Source organism: Orbicella faveolata, unplaced genomic scaffold (assembly GCF_042242905.1).
Source record: "Orbicella faveolata isolate gen_17 unplaced genomic scaffold, um_ofav_v1 contig_12, whole genome shotgun sequence".
NCBI lineage: Eukaryota > Metazoa > Cnidaria > Anthozoa > Scleractinia > Merulinidae > Orbicella > Orbicella faveolata.
Genome location: NW_028301539.1, coordinates 7610607 through 7620265, shown reverse-complemented (window position 1 = coordinate 7620265; position 9659 = coordinate 7610607). Strand labels below are relative to the sequence as shown.

General features: G+C 38.6%; 1 protein-coding gene across 1 annotated transcript; it reads right to left on the bottom strand.

The window, feature by feature from the left end:
- Positions 1-3400: 3400 nt before the first annotated feature.
- Positions 3401-4776, bottom strand: LOC149116375 (adenosine receptor A3-like). The gene has a single exon (XM_089278837.1). The coding sequence runs from the start codon at positions 4636-4638 to the stop codon at positions 3703-3705; it is 936 nt and encodes a 311-aa protein (XP_089134963.1). The 5' UTR covers positions 4639-4776; the 3' UTR covers positions 3401-3702.
- Positions 4777-9659: the final 4883 nt, after the last annotated feature.

Sequence of the window (9659 nt, the reverse complement as noted above, 5' to 3'; positions counted from 1 at the left end):
GTAACCTGTTTATATGAAAAGCATAACTGAATGACCACAACTTGTTTACCAATGGTTGGGCATTGGTGTGACATTAGGGAGCTTAAGCAAACCACGACGACGACGGCAACGAGAACGTCACTAAACAAAAGGTTTAATGAGCAAAACAATAGCTGTGTGCGTGCGTTATAAATCTTTGTACATTTCTTTCCCGTCCTCTGCAAAACAACGACGTGAAATGACCAAGTTCTGGGTCGTCTACGGAACGTGAACGACGACGGCTAGTTTTTTTGTATTCCCATTTGTAATTGAATGCCGTCGTTGCATATTTAGCTTAAGCACGTTTTAAGAGCAATTGGCGTACCGAACAGATCTAGACAATCGCGAACTTAGCTTGTAAAATACAAAAACATTTTTTACTAGGTGTCGTCCTCGGCGTCGTCGTCGTCATTGCTTAAGCTCCCTATTATTGTTGTAGGACCATATCAAGTTTAACCATTTGTCGACCTTTGTTATGTTTCAGTTCTTCCAGATGGTATGATAACATTCGATGAAGTGTCTCTAACAAAACAAAAGAGTAAAGTAGTTAAATATTCATATAATTCTGGGTATATTTCGAGTGTGATGCGACCGGCATATAAACCATATCTTAAATCCATAGCAAATTGTTAAAAGGTGCAATAGCAATGTCTATAGTATTATTGGTATATATCGTTTCAAACCTGACTGAAAAATCAACATCAATTATATTGAAAGAAAGAATGAGTGTCACATGTTACGTTTTTGTAGAACTTGCAAGTCCAGTTTAGTTATATTATTAAATAATAATTATAGCAAATGTCTACAGTGTTATTGGTATATATCGTGAAATCTCACTGAAAAATCACCACCAATTATTTTGAAACGTAGGATGAGTGCTACATGTTAAGCTTTTGTAAAACATTCAAGTCCAAGTTAGTCAGATTTCTTAAATAAAAGTTATAATAAATTTCGTATAAAGACTTTTTGCTTCGCACGATTTAATTTGAAACTAAACGGGTTTTTAAGCGCTATTAAACGAGCAGTCTTCCTTGTGCTAACACATTTTCCTTCCCGTTGGCTAGAGCTGTCTCCAGATTTATCGTCGAAAAGAGAACAATTTTCAATTGAGAAAAAAGAAGCAAAGGAATGGCAAAGATGTCTCAGGGCCATGCCTTGAACGTAAAATTTCAAAATCTCGTTAGTCTTGTTAGTTTATGAGAAACATGTCCCCCAGACGCCCTTTTTACTTCTGCTGAGCCCAGGGCAAGGTATATCATTCCTTTTCCTCTTGGACGGTTTGAGGCATTGTATTACAAAGCGACGTTTTTCACATGGATGAACAAAATATTTCGACACGGACGCTTGAAGCAGGTTGCGTCAATATGTCGTGAGTTGTAGGACTGAAAAGGTCTGTTCGATGACACTGATTATTTAATCCCTGGCAGTAATATTGCTTCTGATGGTGTATAAACTGCGAACTTTCTTATTTTTAACGTCCCTTTGATCATGCAATCCCTGCAGGCTCTTATTCCTCCTGACAGCAATTCTATCTTTGGTTTTAGGAAAAGGGCTAGAAGACAACAACACTAACAACATGTGAAGAAATTTGTGTCTGCTTGATAAATTGAGCCTGTAAGTTACTGTAATCTTTTGTCGATCGCCTGCGTAATTCCCCTGATACACGAGACTGACTTTAAGTTGATCAATTTATGAGAAAATTGATGTTGATACCTGCAAATTTTGGACTGAAAGGTTAACAGCAGAAAATTTCCTAAACTGTGTTAACTATATATTCTGTATAAGTAATGGCAACCTGTTCCTCCACTCAATCAGCCAGCATGTTAGAAATATTTTGATCGTTATTATGCGGTTGTCAGTGGCATCGAAACCTCATCTTCTCTTGAATTGCGTGAGGTTTATTTTACTTCATGATATCAAGCAAATTCAATCACGCAAGCGTTTGTCCCGCAGGCCATTCTGGCAATTTTGTTTTAAGGAAACCAATGGCAAGACAAAGTCATCCGAAACTTGCAAAAACACGCGCAATGTTTAAATCTACAATTATTGCCTGGGAATTACTGCTCCGGTGTGTGACATATATTTGGCACTGGCTTTGAGAGGTAGCTGTGTAATCACATGAGACCTTGTAAGTCACGCAAATCTGTATAACACAACAGTAACACTTTAAAAAATATATAGGAAAATACAGATTGCTCTCCGTTCCAATGAGGTAACACGCTTTACAACAAGGGAAATATAAATTGCTCTCATATCCATTACTTCCCCTATCTCTTGGGTACAGAGGAACCTCGATTTAACGAACCTCTATTTAACGAAGTCCTCGATATAACGAACGATATTCTAGGTCCCGGCCAAAGTTACAGTAAAATGTATGGAATAAAACCTCGATATAACGAATTCTTCGATATAACGAACATAATCCGGAAGCCCAAACGTAAAATCTACCTCGATATGACGAATTACAGTGTCAACACGCGACAAAAGATAAACGCTGAACAGATCAACAGTCAACAAATGCTTGTAATCCTTACGGTAAAGAGACAGCAACCTTTCAGTCAACGGCTTACTATATGTCATAGACATTGGCACTATAGTATTTCGACATCAGTTAACTTCTGCTCTACCTTCTTTGAATTCCGGAAATGTTAGGTAGTGCAACATAACAACACTAAAGCCCGTTTCCTTGTTTGCATAGCCAATTTTCTGTATAACCTCTGTGTTGTAATATTTTTAAATCGCTACTCTGAAAGTGTCGTTCTTTTGTCAACAAAACCTGCGCGTCTGTTCAAAAGTGAAAATAACTGATACTGAAAGCCACCATGCTTCATGAATTGCATCTCAAAACGCGGCACTTCTGGGTGACGAAACTTGCATTGCATTGCGTGACAGAAGGCACCTGTGTTACAGATCAATTATTAACTATGACCTCGATATAACGAACATTTTGGTCGTTTCCCCTCAAATTCGTTATATCGAGGTTCGATATAACGAACCCTCGATTTAACGAACAAATTTGGCCGGTCCCCAGCGACTTCGTTAAATCGAGGTTCCACTGTAACACGTTTAAGAACAAGGGAAATATACATTACTTCCCTTCCTCTCAGATAACACGCTTTAAAATGAGGGAAATATACACTGCTTCTCCTTCTTTTTAGGTACCGTAACACGCTTTAGAACGCGCAAAATATATATTAAGGATAATTGAGAACTGAAATGCTCAGTCCTGGTCGCTTCATGCTACAGAAACCAGAAACTGGCGATCAGCGTTGGTGGGCTAATAGGCCACTTGGCTTGTGTTCAGATTTCACCAAACTACCTATAACAAATCATCATTTTATGAACATCCGTCGAGTTTGGAAGAAAGGCTGAAAAAAAGCCTTGGAAAAACTTGAATGGGGCGGAACGAAAGGCGATTGCTGTAAAAATATTCCGTAGTCCACGAGGAAAAGAAATCTCTTTTCATCTCTACATAGTTCCATATGTAAATTTACAGCATTTTACAGAGACCAGACTTTACTTAAAACAATGCTGAGAAATTTCCCTAACGACTACTCTACTGCAACAGAGGCATGTAACACCGTGTAATTTTAGGCAATCTTTACGACAATTTCAAAAATATTTATCTTTAAACTTTATGAACGTTGTTACATAGTATCTTTTCATCGTACAGGTCTACAATATCTAAGTCGAAAAACAATTGCAAAGCACTTGTCTGATTGTGTTCTTTACTGCTTGTCTGACTTCTTCTAGCTTCCAACAGTAAAGAATGGGGTTTAATGAAGAGTTTAAGTGAGCTAGAGTGACTGCATAACACCAAGCGTTATAAAGAGATAAAGATCTTCCACCACTAGTCGCCAAAGCCGTCACTACACCAAGGGGTAAATAACAAGCTACCAGCGTCAGTTGCAGCCATATTGCAGTGGACACTGCCTTTTTGTATCGTGCTATGTTCAATTGATTTGTTTGGTTCGGTTGTTGAACATGGTCTTGAATTTGATTTTGATGGTTACGGAGGATGTAGAAAATCTTTGTGTAAGAGAAAATCGAGGTTACAAGACTCAGTGGTAGACCTGTGGTGCCATACCAAAAGGTTGTAAGGGGATTCCAAATGTACATTGCTGAATGAACCGTGGACACAAACCAAAAGGTAATAACGATCACATAGACTCGGTTTAATGTTACTACTTGTTTGTATCTCAGTCCCAACAACAAGGCGAGAAGTCTGTCCGTGCTTATTGCAGCTAGAGTCATCAGTGACACCCCACACAAAATATTGCCTGTTATCAAGGCTGCCGTCGATATGTAGCGACACATACTCCATTCATTCAATGCAGAAATCAAGCTGGTAACATGAAGAGGTTCTGCAATTAGACCAACACAGAGATCAGTTGTTGCGAGGTTTCGAAGCAAGAGTTTGGACGGCGGATGAAGTGAAGACTCCTTGTGAAGAGCCATCAGGATCAAAGCATTTCCAAGAAATGCAGTAACGGACAGAAAAGAATTTAAAACTGAAATAAATATCAACTGGCCGCTTAGTTTTTCAGTCAATCCTGCGGAACATAATAGCTGTTCAAATGTTTTCTGCTCTCCATCTCCAGTAAAGTTTGCAGTTGCCATGTTGATCTGCAAGATAGCTATTTGTAGCTTAACTGCAAACTGGAATCGATCAGCTATCACTGTCTAAAGTTACAAAGCAGCTTCTCAACATCTGACGAACTACTGATCAAGACGCTTTTTATAACGCCTAATTTTAAGTTTGCTCGAAAATGTCAGTACAGGAATGATTGTTTGTTTTTGGAAAGACAAAAGGACTAGCCATAGCTGCGCAGCTGGGTTAAGCCCAAAGTGTCACTGGTTGTTGTTTCCGTTTTTTTAAAAAAAAATAACTATGGGGTTAAACTATCCGCAAAAATGTGTACTTTAATTTATCTCAGTTTTAAACGTTATATTTTAACTTCAGAAAATATTTCGCAACTTCTGCAAACTCTACCGGTTATCCTGAATTAATTTCTTCCTTTTGTTTGCATAAAAATGAACCTTTGAGTGGCATTCAATCAGATAATATTTAAGTGATTCACAGTGACGGAACTAGCCTAGAGACAAATTTTCTGAAAAACATAACGAAATTAACATAAAAGGTGATGAACATGTCACAGCTTCCTCCAGACAAAATCGCCCTAAAATAAATTTTTACGCGCCTTTCCTCAGAAATGAAAAATTTGAAGGCGACGTGGCCGAGTGGGTAGGGCGCCGGACTCGAAATCCCGAGATTGCGAGTTCAAGTCCCGCTCTGAACACTAAGCTGGAGTTGTTTCTCGGCAGACCCTAGTTCAACCCGGTCATGCGTGATAATAGTCGACTGGTCTACATCCCGCCAGTTGGGATTTTTAATCCTACTATGTTTAGTTTAAATATTTGATTCTTTCCACCTAAGTGGCATACCAGTGAACTAGCTAGGTGTAGCTAAGAGCACTGACCACTATAAACAACAATATTTGACCATTTCATTTTGCACCAGTTTCGTTGATTCCGCCAACACGAGCAAACTGGCTGCTCTTCATGTTATCGAATACTAAACGTTTCCAGCTTTACTGTTTCTTTGTCATTTAGAATTAAAAGACTGATCCCTTTTCTTTTTGTCCCTCTGGCTGATAGAGAATTCTCTCTAAAAACTTTGCATGCAAATTAATAATGCAGGGAAAACAAAGAATCAAACTTCTGTTTTGAGCGCAATTTACACTCATTGACAGTCCAAATGAAACATGTTTCCTGTGTGCTAGAAGCTTCTAATGTCATCTTTATTCGAATTCAAGGATGTAGGCTCCAATGACAAAGTTTGGTTTTGTAAATTGGCTTTTCTTTTAGGTCTTAAAATGTAGAAAAACCAAGCCAAAAATAAAAGTAACCGCTTTTCCCCGGGAAAAGCTAAGCAGCAGTCTCATGAAATATGATGTAATTTTGTAGTTTATCATAGCGATGGCGACAGTTGGCTCGCAATTTGCCAAACTTATTTTTTTTTTTGGAAAAATCTTCTTTATTTATCAGTTTTAAGTAGAGATAGCTGAGTAAAGGCTCACTCCTAATATTTGCCCATAGATCAGATGTGAATTGCTTCCATACATTTATCTCTGTAGCCACTTCCAGACGTTCAGTTAGTTGGGGCGCAGCACCAAAAACGGCGAGCAAAAATATAGGGGAGAAATCTTTAAAACAAGGAGCGGGAAATCGAGGAATAGGAATAGGGAGCGGGGAGCGGGGAATCTTTAAAATGAGGAATCTTTAAAAGCGGGAATCTTTAAAAGCGGGAATCTTTCAAATGGGAAATATTTAATCGCGTTAATCTTTACTGAAAAGTGAGGGAAGATCTCTCAGTTTCGCACCGGAAGCTATTTAGTCTGTCACAGGTATCAACTCAAGAGGTACAAATACAGTTGTGTAATTTATTTATTGTAATATTGCACGCTATTAAAGCACATCGGTTTAGCGGGATAGTGAAGCGGTTCGATTCTCACTCTTTGAGATCCGCTTCACCGACCGAAAAATCGAACCGCCTTGATTTATCTTAACTCCGGACTGTGACGTTTTTATATTAAGTTTCATATGAAAATGAGATTGTTAGCATAAAAATGAACCTTTGAGTGGCATTCAATATAATATTTAAATGATTCCGGCACAGTGACGGAACTAACCTGGAGACATATTTTCTGAAAAACATTACGAAATTAACATAAAAGGCGATCAACATGTCACAGCTTCCTCCAGACAAAATCGCCCTAAAATTAATCATCACGCGCCTTTCCTCAGAAAATGAAAAATTTGGAGGCGGCGTGGCCGAGTGGGTAGGGCGCCGGACTCTAAATCCCGAGATTGCGAGTTCAAGTCCCGCTCTGAACACTAAGCTGGAGTTGTTTCTCGGTAGACCCTAGTTCAACTCCTGGTCATGCGTGATAACAGTCGACTGCTCTGCATCCCGCCAGTTGGGATTTTTAATCCTACTATGTTTAGTTTAAATATTTGATTGTTTCCATGTAGGTGGCGTACCAGTGAACTAGCTAGGTGTAGCTAAGAGCACTGACCACTATAAACAACAACATTTGAACATTTCATTTTGCACCAATTTCGTTGATTCTGCCAACACGAGCAAATTGGCTGCTCTTCGTGTTATCGAAGACAAAACTTTTCCAGCTTTACTGTTTCTTTGTCATATCAAATTAAAAGACTAACTCCTTTTCTTTTTTGTCCCTCTGGCTGATAAAAAATTTCTCTTTAAAAACTTTGCATGCAAATGAATGATGCAGGGAAAACAAAGAATTAAACATTTGTTTTGAACTCAATTTACACACATTGACAGTCCAAATGAAACATGCTTTCTGTGTGCCAGAAGCTTCTAATGTCATCTTTAATCGACTTTATTCCAAAGACTGGTTTTGTAAATTTGCTTTTCTTTTAATTAGGTCTTAAAATGTGGAAAAACCAAGTTAAAAGTAAAATTAAGCGCTTTTCCCCGGGAAAAGTTAAGCAGCCGTCTCATGAAATATGATGTAATTTTATAGTTTATCATAGCGATGGCGATAGGTGGCTCGCAGTTTGCTAAACTGAATTTTTTTTTTTGGAAAATCTTCTTTATTTATCAGTTTTCCTTAGAGATAGCTGAGTAAAGGCTCACTCCCAATATTTTTCCATAGATCAGATGTGAATTGCTTCCATACACTTATCTCTGTAGCCTCTTCCAGGCGTTCAGTTAGTTGGGGCGCAGCGCGAAAAACGGCGAGCGAAAATATAGGGAACGGGGAATCGGAAAACGAAAATGAAAACGAGGAACGGGGAACGGGGAGCGGGGAACGGGGAACGGGGAACGGGGAACGGGGAACGGGGAACGGGGAACGGGGAACGGGGAACGGGGAACGGGGAACGGGGAACGGGGAACGGGGAACGGGGAACGGGGAACGGGGAACGAGAAACGGGAAACGGGAAACGGGAAACGGGAAACGGGAAACGGGAAACGGGGAATCTTTAAAATAAGGAATCTTTAAGATGAGGAATCTTTAAAAGCAGGATTCTTTAAAATGGGGAATCTTTAAAACCGGGAATCTTTAAAATGGGGAATCTTTAAAGTGGGAATCTTTAAAATATGGAATCTTTAAAAGCGGGAATCTTTAAAACGGAGAATCTTTAAAAGCGGGAATCTTTAAAAAACCTCTGTTTCGACTTTCTGTTTTTGTTCCTGGTTTTTGTTTCGTTTCTGAGGAAACGAAACGGTATTGTTTTTAGTTCAGGGCTGAACTATTTATAGTGATTTGTAATGTCCAATCAGAGTAAAGTTCGTAATTGTTAATGTTAATACGGTGGAAATTCGGTCATCGCAACAAAATGTGGCCTTCCAAACATTTCAATTGCTGCTTTATTCGAAAATGGGGAATTACGACTGAAACTCTCGTTTCTCGTTATTAAAATACACAAGAAAACTACACACTGGACTTCTATTCGTATAGTAATAGTGAAAAGGAAGTTTATTTTGGAGGTAGAGAGACCGCCAGACCACTAATGCGATATTTTAAGCCGATGAAAGCAGTTCGTTTTGTTTGGTTCAACGAAGAAATGGTACTGGTTACCGTTTCAGGGTGATTTATTGACATAGTGAGTATGAATGTTATCAGCCAGTAACGCTTGTAATTCACAAGGTAAACGTGTCCAACATAAATAACTTCTTGTTGTTTCGTTTCCTCGGGAACGAAACGGTATTGTTTTCAGCTCAGGGGTGAACTATTTATATAGTGGGGGTAATATCCAATCAGAGTAAAGTTCGTAATTGTTAATGTAAATACGGCGGCAACATTTCAGTGAAACTCTCGTTTCTCGGTATTATCTTACACAAGAAAACTGCGAACTGGACTTGATAGTGATAGTGAAAAAGAAATATATATATTTTCGAAGTAAAGACACCGCCACACCACGCGATTTGTCCACCAATGCGATATTTTAAGCCGATGGAAGCAGTTAGTTTTGTTCAGTCGACAAAGAAATGGTACTGTTTTCCGTTTCAGAGTGATTTATTGACATAGTGAGTATGAATGTTATCAGGGTAAACGCTTGTAATTCACAAGGTAAACACGTTCAACCAAAATAACTTCTCGAAACTGAATTTTATTTCGTGACACGGAAAGAAAAGGAAATAAAAATGTCATGCAGGTAGAAATAATTGGCGACTTAAATGTTCCTAAGTCTTACTGAAACGATGTATTCCAGAGAAACGAAGATATCTGTTTCCCTGCTTGATTTGAATGTGATTAAGATCACAACTACGGCGACACAATTTTGATCAATCAAAACACTTGTCAGGAATAACAATCCCACCCCTTTTCTGTGGCTGTTTACGGGAAAAGAACACGACTTGGAGCGTTTGGACGATACTACAGATACGATAATTCCATTGTGGAAGGTAACTAATTCATCATATTGTAATTTAATTAACGTTGGTTTATTGCAAAATAAGCACAATATGGCTTTTTTATGAGATTTTCTTCATAGGTGTCGATATTTTCCAGTTTTAGGTGAATTTCTCGAATTTTCCGCCACAATTCCAGTAGCTTTACTTGTTAGAGCGCACTTTTAAAAATAAGAAAATTTGTCTTTCGACA